At 31.7% G+C, this 17,063-nt stretch overlaps 2 protein-coding genes across 3 annotated transcripts; one reads left to right on the top strand and one right to left on the bottom strand.

Annotated features, from left to right (window-relative positions):
• Positions 1-180: 180 nt before the first annotated feature.
• On the bottom strand, positions 181-16,815 carry LOC143203502 (succinate dehydrogenase [ubiquinone] flavoprotein subunit, mitochondrial). 2 transcript variants are annotated; one of them, XM_076415683.1, is made up of 11 exons: positions 16,481-16,815; positions 15,926-16,184; positions 14,402-14,630; positions 14,156-14,348; positions 8,716-8,896; positions 8,528-8,650; positions 8,266-8,465; positions 8,014-8,211; positions 7,751-7,956; positions 7,525-7,694; positions 181-767 (listed from the first exon to the last, which is right to left on the bottom strand). In XM_076415683.1, exons 1-11 carry the CDS (start codon positions 16,544-16,546, stop codon positions 607-609), a joined length of 1,986 nt encoding a protein of 661 aa, XP_076271798.1. In that variant the 5' UTR covers positions 16,547-16,815; the 3' UTR covers positions 181-606. The 2 variants fall into 2 exon arrangements, with proteins under 2 accessions (XP_076271798.1, XP_076271804.1); XM_076415689.1 differs by lacking the exons at positions 15,926-16,184; positions 16,481-16,815 and adding an exon at positions 15,312-15,573.
• On the top strand, positions 2,944-6,293 carry LOC143203475 (uncharacterized). The gene is made up of 4 exons (XM_076415651.1): positions 2,944-3,134; positions 3,195-3,313; positions 3,598-4,093; positions 4,196-6,293. The coding sequence occupies exons 1-4, from the start codon at positions 3,062-3,064 to the stop codon at positions 6,163-6,165; spliced, it is 2,658 nt and encodes an 885-aa protein (XP_076271766.1). The 5' UTR covers positions 2,944-3,061; the 3' UTR covers positions 6,166-6,293.
• Positions 16,816-17,063: the final 248 nt, after the last annotated feature.

Below are 17,063 nucleotides of genomic sequence, written 5' to 3'. Positions count from 1 at the left end.
TCTGAGTACGAGTTTCACTTCCTCTTTATTAGCCAGATGTTGGAGCTGTAAATTTATTAGACTAGATAGTTTAATTAAGCTATAAATAGGCTAGATTCAAAATCATCTTTGCAATGATTCTTCCACCAACAAACAAAACTGATTTAATCAATAATAAAGGGATATAAAATAAAAAACATGTTTTAGTTTATTTTTTATATTTTTTTAGTCGTAAAGTGTGTACAATATTCACAAGATAATTTCAGGTAACCAATTTACTTCTGTTATCTTAAAATTTAATCAATAAATACCTACACATATAGTATCAATACTTTATTAAATGAGAGAAAGAAAATGAAAAAGACTGTCCATCTTAAGGACATTTGTATAAATACTCCATTTCTAATAAATAACTAAAGATTTATATAATTACAACAATTTTATGTAAGTACTGTACTTGACCAGAAATGTTACACATTCAGGTAACATATAGTAATAAGATGATTGTTATACATTGCTTTTCATATATATAATAATAAGAACTACAATTTGTTCGCTTGTAACTGAAGAAAATGTATAAGTACCTTTTATGGGCAATTTGCAGTTAATAAAAAACAAGGAATATTCTTAGTAAGATCGGATCGCTGGTGGTACCGTTTTGCACTCTTGTGTATCTAATGTCTCGTCGATGACAGCTCTATATCCAATGCTGACCTTGCCGTTTTTGGGATCAATGGTGATTAGCGAGTGTTTTCTCCAGTGGTCTTTGAGATCTTTCTTTTGTTGTCCTAAAATTGATAGAATCCAAGTTAAATGTTTATGTTTTTGCGTTCAGAACAACGTAATTTTATTGTCCAATAAAATAAATCAAAGGTTCACGAATGAAAATTCATCTTAAAATGTATTTATTAACTTATTTAGTAGACTGTGTATTTGTTTTATATTTGTTTCCAATTCAATTAAAACATATAGAATTTATAAGATCCATTTTTAAAAAAGTTATTTTTGTCTGTTTTTTAAATTTTATGGGATGAAAGAATATATTTCTCCTGTAATAAGTTCTCAGGCAATTTCGAGTAAATGGGCTTAGTATAACTTGAAAAAAGCATTAAACGTATATAATATCACATTATACATATATTTTCAGCGATCCTACTCATCGAACATCGACCCAGTAAGCTCTGTGAATATAAATTTATCGTAAATCCTTACCTCAGGTAGTCGAGAGATATTTACTGCGTCCCAAAATAGTTGAATATCTCTGAACATAGTTGAAATTTCGAAAAATTCTTTCAACATATTCCCTACAGTCCACGGAAGAATTAAGAAGTATGATTCAGAAAAGGTGTTAAGGTTGTGTTTTTAAAAAAATTAAACATTGATTTTCCTATTTTGTGTCCACCAAGAGAGACTAATAAAGCGGATAAAATTGGTTCTACACTCAATGGACCGACGTAGGAACTTGAGCCTACAGTTTCAACGAAAACAGAATGCGTCTCGATCACATGATTCAATTAATCGGCCAATTTAAGTATTCTTAAGTAAATATTTTATTTAATAATGAAGAAATTGCATTTAATAAAATTCAAATGTGGCCATATTTAAAGTAAAAAGAAGTTTTAACTTGGCAGCGTAAACTAAATAACGTAATATTTAGTGTATGATCTCCATTTTAATTTATTTCATAGAAAGTCATGTAAAAAGCGAAATTGCACATTTTTTCGCAAACTAAACTAAAAGAGAGGCTCAAACATTGTTACATAATCCAAAGAAAATCATATTAGACAGAAATCTGAGCAGATCAGATTCAAAACCGCACTGGGTAATCGCATACTACCTAAATGACCTAAGATCAGATAGATTACAGAGCTTATTTGAACTTACTCTGCTTAATCCAATACTGCCAAAAACAAAGTTCTTCGATTAATTACAAATATACCTTGACATCTAATGGTTCTACGAAGCTATCCAAGATTTCACCATAAAAAATGAAATGGTTACTAATCCCAGCAACACAATTATTGGACAATGCCTAGGAAATCAGAAGATTGAAGCGAACCAAAGCATATGAACTTGTATAGTGTATAAGTGTAAAAGTAACATTAACTTTAGCTTTAGTAGTCCAACTTTTCTGGGAAATATATATTTATATATTTATCTCCCACTCCTTTTGCTTGTGTATTGATGCAAGTACAATAGAACAATAGTAATAAATTAATTTGCAAATTACCATTGTATTAGGCATATCTAATGTAAGATAATTTTTTAAAAAATAGTCCAAAGATAAAATAAAATTCGCTAAAATTATGAACATTTTGATAAATATATATATATATATATATATATATATATATATATATATATATATATATACATATATATATATATATATATATCTTCTTATATATAAAAATGAATCGCAAAATATGTTCCTAAGCGCATAACTCAACAACGCCTGGACCAATTTGGCCAAATCTTTTTTTAAAATGTTCGTTGAAGTTCAGGGATGGTTTTTACGGCGAGAAAAATTAGAATTATTGCTGGAAAAACCCTAAAAATAGCCCTTTTTGTTTGAATTTGTTTCGTGTATCAGTTGACAATTCATCTGTCATCTGTCAAAAGTCATCTGTAACAGACAACTTTTTTTTTTTAAATTTGATATGACTTGAACTCAAATCCTTTTAATCCGTACGAATTGTTTTATTTATTTAAAATTTTTTATTTGTTTAAAATTTAATTCAAATTTTAAATAAATAAAACAATTTGTACGGCTTAAAAGGATTTGAGTTCAAGTCATATCAAATTTAAAAAAAAAAGTTGTCTGTTACAGATGACTTTTGACAGATGACAGATGAATTGTCAAGTGATACACGAAACAAATTCGTATATCGTGTTTTGTGCAGAGTGTTTAGTTAGTTAGTGTTTGTTTAGTTCGTGATTAGTGAAAAAATAATTTATATTTGATTCGCGTGAAGCGCGAGCGCGACATTCAACTAATAATCGCGCAAGTTTGAATCCAGCTGCTTTCAGTTACGATGTGTCAATTGACTACAGTAACTACCAATGTGTTGTTATTGGTTCTATGAACTTGGTTTGCTCACACTGTAAGGCATTAAAATACAAAAACGAAGCCAATGGATTGTGTTGCGCAAATGGTAAAGTGAAATTGATACAATTGGATCCACCACCAGAACCATTGTACTCATTGGTTTCAGGAATAGGAACAGATTCTATACACTTTTTGACACATATTCAACAATATAACAATTGCTTTCAAATGACTTCATTTGGGGCAACAAATGCAGTTCGGGAAAATTTTATGCCAACTTTCAAGGTATGTATTATAGCAGTTACTCATAATTATTTTAGCGAACAAAATTTTCTGTCACCAAAGTTAAGATGTGTTACTAATCTTCAATTTCTTAATCATTACGAAATATATCACTTAGTCATCATATTATATGGTGATTCAGTTTCAGTGACACTTTTATTATATTTTATATTTGATAGATATTAGTTAAAACTAAATATATACTTTTTAAGATCAAATATTATTTAAGTTTGATCATTGACAATCCATTAATTTATACCACACCATAATATTTTTTTTATTTACAGATACAAGGGCAAATATATCACAGAGCAGGTTCACTGTTACCAGTGTCAGATAGCGACAACAAATTCCTGCAAATTTATTTTATGGGCAATTCACCACAAGAAATTGATCTGCGTTGTGCACATAACAATTTAGTAAAAAGGTCTATTGTAGAACAATTACAAACTTTATTTCATCAACACAATCAATTGATTATATTGTTTAAAACTGCCCTGGATCTGATGCCATCCGATAATCACAAAATTGTAATCAGAGCTGATAAAACACCTGCAGGTCAACATACAAGACGTTTTAATGCACCAACTATTGATGAAGTTGCTATCGTTGTAGTTGGAGAAAACTTGGAATCCCGTGATATTGTTTTACATCGTCGAAATTTTCAATTACAACCTATAAAGGAAACACACCGCTCATATGATGCACTGCAATATCCCATTATATTTTGGCAAGGTGAAGATGGCTACGATTTATCAATAAAAATGATAAATCCCATTACAGGTAACTAAAATATTAGTTTAGCTATGGCGATAATATCTCAGTCACTATATTATGTATTTTAATTTTATATTTGAATGTTATTAAAACAAAATCTGTTTACAGGTTCTGAAACCAACAAAAAAGTCAGTTCAATGAACTATTATTCATACCGCCTAATGATTCGGGAAAATGCAGATAATCGCATATTGAAATGTCGGCGATTATATCACAAATATGTTGATGACATGTATGTTAAAATTGAAACGGAGAGATTAACATTCATCAGGTTGAATCAAACCAAACTCCGATCTGAAGAGTATATTCACCTTCGAGATGCGATTAATACTGATGGAAATGCACAGAATGTCGGTCGGATGACTATTCTTCCAGCAACATACATCGGAAGCCCTCGGCATATGCACGAATATGCTCAAGATGCCATGTCGTATGTTCGTCATTATGGTACAGCAGATTTGTTCATCACATTTACATGCAATCCGCAATGGATAGAAATTAAGCAGGAGTTATTACCTGGGAAATCATCCATTGATCGTCATGATATTACAGCCAGAGTCTTTAGACAAAAGTTGAAATCTTTAATGAATTTCATCGTAAAACATAATGTGTTTGGTGAGACACGCTGCTGGATGTATTCTGTGGAGTGGCAGAAACGAGGATTGCCACATGCACACATTTTGATTTGGTTGGTTGAAAAGATAAGGCCAATTGAAGTTGATGCAGTGATATCAGCTGAAATCCCTAATGTACAAGTAGATCCTGGATTGCATGAGGTAGTTATCAAAAACATGATACATGGTCCCTGTGGAACTCTTAATCAAAATTCACCGTGTATGATGGATGGTAAATGTTCAAAACGATATCCACGGACATTAATATCGGAAACAATTACTGGTAATGACGGTTATCCATTGTATCGTCGCAGATCGACAGCAGACAATGGAAAATCAACAATTGTCAAATTAAATCAACAAGATATTGAAATAGATAATCGTTGGATTGTTCCATATTCACCCATTTTATCAAAGACATTCAAAGCACACATCAACGTTGAATCTTGCCATTCAGTGAAATCGATTAAATACATTTGCAAATATGTAAGCAAAGGGAGTGATATGGCTGTGATTGAAATTGGTGCAGAGAATTCTAATGATGAAGTTACCCAATACCAAATGGGCCGCTATGTCAGTAGTAATGAAGCAGTTTGGCGAATATTTTCTTTTCCTATTCATGAGAGACACCCTTCTGTTGTTCACTTAGCTGTGCATTTAGAAAATGGACAAAGAGTGTATTTTACAGCACAGAACGCAGTACAAAGAGCTGCTCAGCCACCATCTACTACATTAACCAGTTTTTTTGAGACATGTCAAAACGATGATTTCGCACAAACATTGCTATATTCTGAAATGCCAAAATATTATACCTGGAATCAATCCTCAAGGAGATTTATACGACGGAAACAAGGAAAACCAGTTCCAGGATATACAGATGTATATTCCACCGATGCGATTGGCCGGATTTATTCAGTACATCCAAGCAATGATGAATGTTTTTATTTACGACTGCTATTAGTCAATGTACGTGGCCCAACATCATTCCAACAGTTACGAACTGTTGATGGTGAATTGTGTGGATCCTACAGAGAAGCCTGTCAACGTTTGCAATTGCTTGAAAATGACGCTCATTGGGATCAAACTCTCAATGATGCTGTAATATCATCACACACTCATCAAATACGAACATTGTTTTCTATAATCATATCTACATGCTTCCCATCAAACCCAATTGATTTGTGGATGAAGTACAAAGATTATATGTGTGATGATATTTTGTATCAAATACGGAATAGAATGGGAAATCCAAATATACAAATCAGTGAAGAAATTTACAATGAAGCATTGATTTCAATTGAGGACATGTGCTTGATAATGTCAAACAAACTATTAATTCAATTAGGCCTGACCGCGCCCAATCGTCCAATGCATGACGCTTTTAACCAAGAGTTGCATCGAGAAATCGACTGTATGATCTCAACGCTTTCAAAGAATAAATTCAAACAAATCTTCCACTGTTAAATGAACAACAGAAGTATGTATTTGAAACTCTTATGAAAGTAACAAATGATGAAACTGGAGGGATTTATTTCTTAGATGCACCTGGTGGTACAGGAAAAACTTTTTTTATTTCATTAATATTAGCAACAATTCGCTCACAAAATAAAATTGCACTTGCACTCGCTTCGTCGGGAATCGCAGCAACTTTGCTTGAAGGTGGTCGAACAGCCCATTCAGCACTAAAATTGCCATTAAATATGCAAAGCAATGAAACTCCAACCTGCAACGTTTCGAAGAACTCTGCAATGGCAAAGGTTTTGCAGCAATGTAAATTGATTGTTTGGGATGAATGCACGATGGCACATAAAAAATCTTTGGAGGCTTTAGACAGAACCTTAAAAGATCTACGTAGCAATAATAACCGATTTGGTGGTGCAATGATTTTATTAGCAGGAGATTTTCGTCAAACATTGCCAGTGATTCCACGATCAACGCCAGCTGATGAACTCAATGCATGTCTAAAGTCCTCCAATTTGTGGAAACATGTTAAAGTACTTCATTTAAGCAAGAATATGCGTGTCGAGTTGCAAAATGACCAATCTGGAAACATATTCTCTAAACAACTCATTGACATTGGTAATGGCAAATTTCCTATAGACATGTTGACGGCTTGCTTTTGCTATGACTATAAACAAGTCCCAGGGGCAATCATTAAGTGTTTGTGGTATTAATCTAGAAAACCCATGTTTCTCACATGGTCAATTGTATGTTGCCTGTTCCCGTGTTGGAAAACCATCAGATTTGTTTATCTATGCGCCAGGTAATCAAACAAAAAACATCGTATACCACAAAGCAATATAATGATAATAATAATAATAATTATGATTCACATGATTAACAATAAAGCGATTACTTACTTTTCAATCCTTATATATGTTTTATTTAATTATTTTTTATTCACAACGCCCTATCACCAGGGTGATGGTTCTGTTCAGGAGAATTTTTTAAAATACGTAGGCACAAAAACTGCCACATTACAAATCTTTTTGACAGGACGAAGTCTGTCGGGTCAGCTAGTATATTATAAATAAATATAATCTTGAAACTTGAATTTTTCCATTAGATACACTATTTAATAGATGTAGTCCTACCAGTTTATATAGAAAAACTAAGAATATAAAATGCAACATAAATAGTATTGTTATAAGAAAACAGAGGACGGACAAAAAAATAAGTTATAATTTTAAACATTCAATATTGATACTCTAAACACCTTTAAGCAATAAAGGTTTAAACAGTACAGATTAATAGAAAACAGCTATTGCATATGCTGCAAAAAATCCCAAAAATCTCAACAAACGTAAAGTATGCCATATTTACCTTCTAATGGTTTACTGTAATCATATTCATCGACACGGTCCTTATAATCTTCACGTGCATGTGCTCCTCTAGATTCTTTCCTGTTCTCAGCTGCAGTAATGGTCATCATTGCGTTAAGCATCAAGTTTTGCAATTCCAGGGTTTCCACCAGATCGGAATTCCAGATCAAACTAACATTATAGACATCAATAAAAGAACAACCCCAAAGGGAATTTGTATCATTTACCTATTATCAGAAACCTTCAGGTCCTTCAACTTTCCATAGAGGCCGTGCATTTTTTGGATACCCTCTTTCAAGACCTCTTCAGTCCTAAATACAGCCGCGTGGCTTTGCATAGTGCGCTGCATCTGCAATCTCAAGTCGGCAGTGGGCAGGGGTCCATTGGCGTATCTGCACCAGTCCAAATTAGACACCGATTGTTCACCTGCGTTCTAAAACAAATTTCCATTATCTTCAGGTTAAAACACCAAAAGTCCAAGATTCCGTACTGCATTAATATCTCCAATCTTTTCACCGGGTTTATTTTCTGCTGCAATTGTTAAAGCACATGCTCTACCAAATACAACTAAATCCAACAAAGAGTTGGCTCCTAACCTGTTAGCTCCGTGAACTGAACAGGAAGCTGCCTCGCCACAGGCGTACAGGCCAGGAACTACGGTATCTTGGCCATTGCGGCTGGTAAGAACCTATGAAAAGTATAATTCTATGAAAGGTACTTACAAGATGTAAGAAAATATTACTTGTCCCTTGTAATTTGTAGGAATACCACCCATATTATAATGAACTGTTGGTAATACTGGGATTGGTTCTCTGGTTACATCAACGCCGGCAAAGATCATCGCGGTTTCGGAAATACCTGGTAATCTTTGATGCAACTGCTCTGCTGGCAAATGGTGAAGTTGCAGATAAACATGATCTTTGTGTGGACCACATCCGCGACCTGTTAAGTACAAGAAACAAATTAATAAAACCACTTTTATCGTATATTTAATAACACCATACCTTCTCTGATTTCGATAGTCATACTTCGAGATACGACATCTCTAGACGCAAGATCTTTAGCGACTGGCGCATATCTTTCCATGAAACGTTCTCCTTGGGAATTGATTAGATATCCGCCCTCACCTGTCAGTTGAAAAAATATGACAAAGTAATTGTACAAACCGCGATAAGACCTAGTGAGTTGTTACCTCTACAGCCTTCAGTTATGAGACATCCAGCTCCATAAATGCCAGTCGGATGGAATTGTACGAATTCTAAGTCTTGACTAGGCAGGCCCGCTCTGGCTATCATAGCGGTACCGTCTCCGGTACAGGTATGTGCAGAAGTACAAGAGAAAAAGGCACGACCATAACCACCAGTTGCAAGAACCTTAACAAATGATAAATGAACACGAAATGAATGGAAGTAAAAATTTGTTATCATATACCTCAGAATTGTGCAATAAATATAATAGGTGTAAACATAGATGTAGTTGTTTGATTTTGTTGTTAATGAAGAGTTTTTAATTTATTTCTCAATTGCCTTAAAAATCTTGATATAGTCTATCCAGAGTAGGAGTGAACTCACGTTATCAAGATGTATAATGTATTGCCTATTGAAGTTTGTAAATTCGTTTTAATACCAAACAGCATTTTCCTTCTCATTTTATTCCAGTTAAAAACAACTACAACGCTGTGTGATACGTTCAAACATGTAATCGAATCAGCCTGCAAAAGTTGCTTTGTGTTGATACATTTCGCTGCTTAATATTTTTGATAACTTTGGTTGAAAATGCCGAGGCCAAATAAATAAAAAGTCACAAACAGATAGGTAATGGGGGCCCGTGTTGATACTATTAAATATAAGCTGCTGGGGTTTTGGAAATATTTTTATTGTGTTGCAGCTGCACTGAATATTAGTACGAGCACTATAGAAAAGAAAGTATCTACATACCTTGATGTTAGCTTTATTCAAGAATAAATTTATGAAATGTATAAAAACGGCGAGTAATTTTCAATACAAACATAATTTAATATAATTATTTCAGAGGAAAGTCTCCATAGAAACTTAGGGAGCAACGTCTTCCTCTCTATCACTGTAATTGTTATGGGTGTGGCAATTACTACGGTAAATATGCAGATCCAGAAATATATACAAGCAATAACTCTTTGGATATGTGGAAATGATTGTCTACACTTCAGTTTGGATGAACTCCATCAGACACACAGGAGAAGAAATTGACAAATGGAATTATGAACTTAGAATGGAAATGAACAGCTTCGTTATTGGCTTGAAAACTAACTCAGAATGTTACAGTGGATGAATGAAACTTTCTGCATGTGGGATTATGATTAAACGCTGACAATACCAAGATAGGGTGATGAAAATGGAAAAAACGAATGGTGAGTATATAATTAATATAGTATACTGTAAAAATATTACTGTAGAGTGTGAAAAATGTATGTGTATAGATATGTGTGTAATTGTTCAGAATATATATGAGTATTTGGTTAAAATGCACGAGGAAAGAATTAATAGTAACTGTTTTGCAGATATGGCGAATGCATTAGGGAGAATGAAGTGATTAAATATAATTTTATCAAGAAAAATGTAAATAGGTAGTAAAGGGAAGAAACTAAAGACAAATACAATGATATCAAAATTGATTTGAGAAGAATATACAACAACGAAGAAAACACGAACTAAACATAAAAAGTTAAATATGTTTTCTAATGAAAATTAAATAATTTACTTCAATGTACAATTATCAATTTGGTGGATTAAGCCTCCAGGAGATACCATGGGTGGTTAGAAAAGAGTTAAATGTAAATATAATAAAATAACTCTAACCCACAAAATACGTGGCTGTTTAATTAACTGTAGTTTAAGTTCTAACTATAATATTAAAATAAATTATAATTTACAACATTTTTGTTTCATCATTTTATTTATATTAGAATATTGTCATATATCGAAGCTAAAATAAACTAAAATCGGGAAAATGTCAACGTTAAATACGGCAACATTGCACTGTTTTGGCGTAATAAATTGAGATGACGTGAGCTCACTGCTACTTTGGATACACTATGCACCTAATAATAAATGGTGAGTTTTTTACCATCACCAAGGAAAATATAAAACGTACCCAATTAAATCAAATATCAACAATGTTAGTCTACTTAATTTTATCGGGGATTGTTTAAAATAATAGTAAAATGCTCTATTGGCGGGAGAAGTATGAAAAGATCAAGAAGCTGGCTGCTTAACCAAGCAAGGTATGCTAGAAATGGGCGAAGATTGTAGCTAATAATATTGTAGGATGGGGCTGTCTTAAAAATGCTTTGAGATACTAACTGTAATTACTTTTTAAACTCTGGGATGTATTTGTAACAAACATTAGAATACACGGGAAATTCGGATACGGTTCAGCAAAAAACTGCCAGCAGATATTAAAACTGCTTGTGACAAGTTCTTGTACCAGCAACCAAACTACTTCTAATTATCCATTTCTGAACCTTAAAAATATTAATTAATCCACTAGATCGTCATACCTAAACTGCGTTAAAAGTGGATCTTAATAAATAGTTGGTGTTGGTCCTTCGTTACCTATATTGTCAATATTTAAAAACCTAGACACAATGAATGGGTTCCCTGTTGATATTATTTTAAAAAAACTTAACCCATAACGAGGTCAAAGGCGTACGTGCAAAATCGGTGGATCTAAAAATAATTGATAAATGCAGATCAACAATCATTGACGCAAACAAGATATGCTGGTCAACTACTGCTAAATATATTTTAATTAAATATTTAAAAAACACCAGATCACCATTAATGATGATCATACGATTTGAATATGTTTTTGTTTTCTGATATCTCTCACCAACTATTTAATAAAACCACGTCGTGTTCATATATTGATGTGTTCTTTGTTTCTAAAAGAGGATCATTCATTAAAACAGACAAGTTCTTGGTTTTGAATTTCCGAAATGAAGCGATACCACGCAAAATAAAAAGTACGGCGATAACCATTTATAAACAGAATTTTAACCACAGACATTAATCGTTATATAACTAGTAATTTCTTATGATTTATTGAGTTTATTAGAAAGTATTTGTAAGCTCGAAAGTTCGCGGTCGCTGATAGCTTCCAAATTGGAGCTGTCACCCTGACTACATAATCAATGGCGGTTATAAGATATTGGCCACCAGACAACGCAATTGAAATTCGAAAGGTAATAATCCAATATCCTGTGAACGCCAGACTCGTTATTTTATAAAGTTTTTCGTGATTTATTTTTTCGATGGGCAACGAGCGTTTTTTTTTGCAAATATATATAAAAAATATCTGGGATTAGAACCTTCGAATCTGCCTGCTTAGAAAACATCTTCAAATTGTTTACCAAGTAACATATATATATATATAAGATATTATAAACAGTTGAAAGTTTCTTGCAATTGAGTATATAAATAAATGTGAAAATCACTTTTTATGACAAGTATTATTGAAAACAATTTTTGCTTTGCCAAGTGCTCAAACCTCTCTGTGAAACCTCAAACCTCCTACAAATCTCTATAACGGACATTTCATATCCAAATTTTCATAGAAACCAAATGTTACCTATAATAGTGTCTTTTTTTCTGAAAAAAATTAGCCTCCATAAAATGATGTAAGTCATTTCTGTCACACTGTCAAGAGAATTCTTTAAGTATTCATGTGTTTACAATTGTTTCAAAAATTCCGATACTGTCAATGTTCGATATTTGATATAAGTTGCCTTTAGATTAGGTCCTTTCTCTCTTATCTATCGAGCTTTATCATCGCACCCGTAGATGAAATGATATATCCCTTAAACACAGCGCTGACCTGGCGGCATCTGTTTAATACTTCAAACTTTGCAATGATAAAGTAAAGACCATAATGTAGAAACATTATAATAAGAGGACAAGGCGTACATTCTGTACAGTAAAAAAACGGATGAATATTAAATTTTAAATATTCCAGACTTTATTTCAAAGATAATTGGTCAGCTATATGCAATTTTACGCATAATAGCAGTTACGACAGTTGCATCGATTTTTCGATATGAAAATACTTCGATAAAAAAATAATAAAAAAACGAATACTTTATTTTCTTTTATAGGGATGATATGTAGTAAAAAAAAAATATTAAAGGTAAAATTCTGCATATTATATTCAGTGAATGAAATAAATTCATTATATATAATTTACAACATGAAAGCCAAATTTTTCAACATTTTTTAACATCACTTAAACTGAAATTAGTTTTGTAGATTTGTGGTTTATAATAAACATTATTTTTAGTGTTTAAATTAAAATGATCCAAAGTTATTGTAATTATTTGTATTTATTATTTTACTAAATTAATGTTAGTAAATAAATGTTTATATCATTACGAGTGACTGAGTTCTCAGAAATATTTACAATGCCCAAAAGGCTACATAATCTGGGTTTATTATTTTTGGCCAAATATAAGATACAAAGTTGCTGCGAGTAAATTGAAGCTAAAAAGCTGAATCAATGTCGCTTGTTTTAGATCAGTGTCCTGTTCTGTTTTTTTTTTTGGCTCAACATAATGGTAGTTAGGATTGCCAATAACACTTTATCTCTCTTATTGTCTTAATCTCATTATTGTGATCCTTAAAACCAAATAGTTCATAACGAAATTAGATTAAAACAAAATAAAAAAAATATTGCTGTATATTGTCAATATAGATTTCAATATTTTTTGTGAATGATGAGAGAAAAATTGCTTGAGAAAATTTAGCAAACATTTCTAACTTTTAATAGTTTCTAACATATCATTGAAAAATGCGATTGAGTTTAAACATTATAAAAAAATAGCAAAAGCATATATTTAAGAAATTGGAAATATAAATTTGAAAAAAACTTTTTTTGTTTTGTATACATCTCATCTGTAATAGTAAGGTGATGTACAAAATCTAATTTCATACTCGAATTTATTTATTGGTTAATTGTTAGCAAATGTTGCTATACTTTTTACTTATTACACCACAATGCTTGCTATGCCCTTCAAAATTACATTACATCTTTATGAAAAATTAAGAAATCCAAAAAATTACTGAACAATGTAGTACATCAAAATAGTGTTTTATTTATGCATTTGTAAATACTTTTAATATTCTTTTAAAAAAAAATGTATATAACGTAGATACATTATTCTTTGCCTTTATCATATCCTCTGTGACTTAATGAATTAAACAAACAAAATTACTTCAGTCACCAAAGTACAAGCTATTGATCCTTCAAATTTTAAGACCGGTTATATATCGATATATTTGAATCGTCCCCACTCTCTATCCAAGATGAATATGTAAATTCGCCAGTGAATAAAAAACATTTTAAATTATCCCCGTACTTTCTAAATCGAGTGGTGCCACCTCTTAGGTAGAAGTAACCAATTAATAAGCGATAAAACCAACCGAATTTAATCTTATCTCTTGCGACAATCATATAACAAAATTTAGTAGCCAAATATTTATGCTGTATCAGCGAAAATAGAAAAAAACAACACATTTAAATTAAAAAATTATCGTTCCGAAAATTTAATCTGTGATTAAACGCGCGAGTGACGCTCGAATTAAGGGCAATTAAAAAAAACTTACCGTATTCTTTGACCTAAATCTATGAATTGTTCCATCTTCTAGGCATAGAGCGACAACACCTCGACATTCTCCATTTTCCATTATGAGATCCAACGCGAAATATTCAACGAAATAATGGCAATCGTATTTCAAACTTTGGCCATATAAAGTGTGTAGCAAGCTGTGACCCGTTCGGTCAGCTACGCAACAACATCTTGAAAAACATTTATATTATTTATAGTCATATAAAACATATCTAACATATACCTGTGAGCTTGTCCGCCTTTTCCAAATTTTAATGACTGTCCGCCAAAGGCTCTCTGGTAAATTTTACCGTCAGTGGTTCTAGAGAAAGGCATTCCCGTGTTTTCCAATTCGATAACGGCTTTTGGAGCTTCTCTAGTCATGTAGTGAATAGCATCCTGATCCCCGAGCCAATCAGAACCTTTTACTGTGTCATACATATGCCATTGCCATTGATCGTCTTCCATATTTCCTTTAAAAAAAGATCGAGATAATATAAAAACGGATAAACAACATACTTTTTTAAGATCATTGATGGTAATCATGTTTCATATTTCTTTTAAAAAGATCGAGAAAAAAATAAATAATAAACAATATTATTTTATAAGGTTATTAATACTCATCATGTTTCATATTTTCTTAAAACAGTATTGAAATAATATGAAAAGAAAAACCTAATTTTATTAACCATAGGTTTTATGAATACTTTAATTTATAACTTGAAAAATGTTTTATTTGTTCATTGTTCAATAAATCATTGCCATAACTGTATTACTAATACTTTTAACAAAAAAAAATGAATAGGCGCATAAAAACTTGACAACTATACGTTAAGTAACAATACATTTTTCGAGTGCTATTTTTGTTTATTTTTAGTACGCTAATTGTATAAACTTTTTGTGTTTGGGGGCGTATACTTAGATATTGATTTATTTTTTATTGGTTAACAATTTTAGTTAACTAAAAATCGATTTCATACTGTTCTAAATTAAAGTAGGAGATTTTAGCAATCACTATAACTATATTTCGACATTACATAACCTCACTTTCAAGAAAACGGATATGAGATTCATCATCGCATTAAATATTCGAATATATATAGTGGTCATCTGATATATCAATCATTATTTTTATCTCTAATAACAATACAGACCTACATAAGTTTATACGAAAAGAGAATAAATCCACGCGTTAACACGCGTAGGTATAACCTCTCATTAATGATATAATAATCAAGACGGTCCTTAATCATTAAAGCACAAAACAATTACAGCACAACAAAACTGCGTAACGTTTTTATTTAACGCTAAGCTTATCAGTTTGAATTCCCACACACACTTCTTGGTGTTGGTGGACATATCAATTTTGAAATGTTAAAAAACCACACTAAACATCCAGAGTTCAACATACAGATAAGTTTTAATTATCATATATTTGCTGCCATAGTTATTAAAAAAACAGATGAAGAGTCTCATTAAAATGATAACAGCTTTGTTATGATTGTCAATTACAGTTAACTAACGATTAATTATTGTTTATTGTGATACTTCTTAAAAGACACATATATTCCAAGAAATATAACACAGAACTGATCTTTGAGCCTCAATAATTACCAAAGGATCACACATCATTTGGAAGATCGATGTTTATTTTCAATGTTAGCTTGAGTTGCATAATTTATGTCTTTTACACAATACTCTAACATTTTTACAATTTTTTTGAAAACTTATGCAACAAAAACATGACTATTTTTAATGAATAACTTACCTAAAGCAGCATTAATACCACCCTGAGCTGCTACTGTATGAGATCTTGTTGGGAACAATTTGGTAATTACTGCAGTTTTAAAACCTTCAGCTACCAAACCAAAAGCTGCACGTAGTCCAGCTCCACCTGCCCCAACCACCACAGCATCATATGTGTGGTCAATGATAGGGTAGGCTTTTGAAGAACTATCACATGATTTTGCATTATTTTTATCAACATTTAAGTGTAATGAACGAGACAAAGCAGGATTTATATTTATCTGAAAAACAAAATTCCACTGAATGTAAATTGACCTGACAGGAATAAATTATTATTACACCTTTGGAAAAATAAGGTAAAATTTAATAACTTAAAGGTGTATTAACTCTAATGTAAAGTCTGTATTTAAAGTGATATTTGTTGTCATAAATCAGGTTTGTATTAATAATTTGGGAGAAATCGAAAAACGGAAAAAGGACGATTTTGTAATGTAAATGATAATTTTAAGGTAAATAAAAATATTTAAAAAGTTACATAACAAAAACTATAGGTTACCTGAAACAGGTGACAACTTACCTTACTTACACAGTTGCTAATTACACCCCTCAAAAAAAAGGGCTTTAGATTTAAAATGCTACTCATGTTCGGCACTTTTTTATTTAAAATTTTTACGAATTGGCGGAAAGTATTTTTAATGCGACGAGCTGTGCGGAAAGGAGACACCCGCTGCTTGAAATCCGCTAACACATCGGCCAATCAGTTGGTGTTTCTGAAAATATCAAGGACAGCGGTGGGACCAATAACACCTCAAAGCGTCTCCACAATTTTGGAATAAATGATTTGTTTATCAAAAATATGTAATAAGTAAAAAAAATTACATTTTGACATTCGATATATTTGATTACCAACATATTTTATATTGTGTTTTACTGGTTGCAGATATTAAAAATACTATTGATTATATTTTTGAGATGTATTTACTAACATTTTATGCATACGATTATTCGTATTTACATAAATTATAAATTACACGTACGGATTGGTCAGATATAACGTTATGAAAGTGTTTTATAAAAAACAATATGGTAATGCAAAAACTCTCCCACGAATTCAAGTGCTTGTTTATAAGTGAATGACTGCTGAGTTTTATGTATTTATA

The sequence above is a fragment of the Rhynchophorus ferrugineus genome, unplaced genomic scaffold, assembly GCF_030347505.1.
Source record: "Rhynchophorus ferrugineus isolate W39M unplaced genomic scaffold, kcgeb_rfMv2 rfM1, whole genome shotgun sequence".
Taxonomy (NCBI): Eukaryota; Metazoa; Arthropoda; class Insecta; order Coleoptera; family Curculionidae; genus Rhynchophorus; species Rhynchophorus ferrugineus.
The sequence above is the reverse complement of the archived record's forward strand: the minus strand, read 5'-3'. Positions and strand labels throughout refer to the sequence as shown.

Excerpts from the sequence above, each read along its gene's own strand:
- LOC143203475 (XM_076415651.1), top strand. The coding sequence starts at position 3,062 with ATGAACTTGGTTTGCTCACACTGTAAGGCATTAAAATACAAAAACGAA. Across the intron at positions 3,135-3,194 it reads TGGATTGTGTTGCGCAAATG|GAATAGGAACAGATTCTATA; the intron begins GTAAAGTGAAAT and ends CATTGGTTTCAG. Across the intron at positions 3,314-3,597 it reads ATTTTATGCCAACTTTCAAG|ATACAAGGGCAAATATATCA; the intron begins GTATGTATTATA and ends TTTTATTTACAG.
- LOC143203502 (XM_076415683.1), bottom strand. The coding sequence starts at position 16,546 with ATGAGTAGCATTTTAAATCTAAAGCCCTTTTTTTTGAGGGGTGTAATT. Across the intron at positions 8,466-8,527 it reads GACTATCGAAATCAGAGAAG|GTCGCGGATGTGGTCCACAC; the intron begins GTATGGTGTTAT and ends TGTACTTAACAG. Across the intron at positions 768-7,524 it reads TTACAGTAAACCATTAGAAG|GACAACAAAAGAAAGATCTC; the intron begins GTAAATATGGCA and ends TATCAATTTTAG.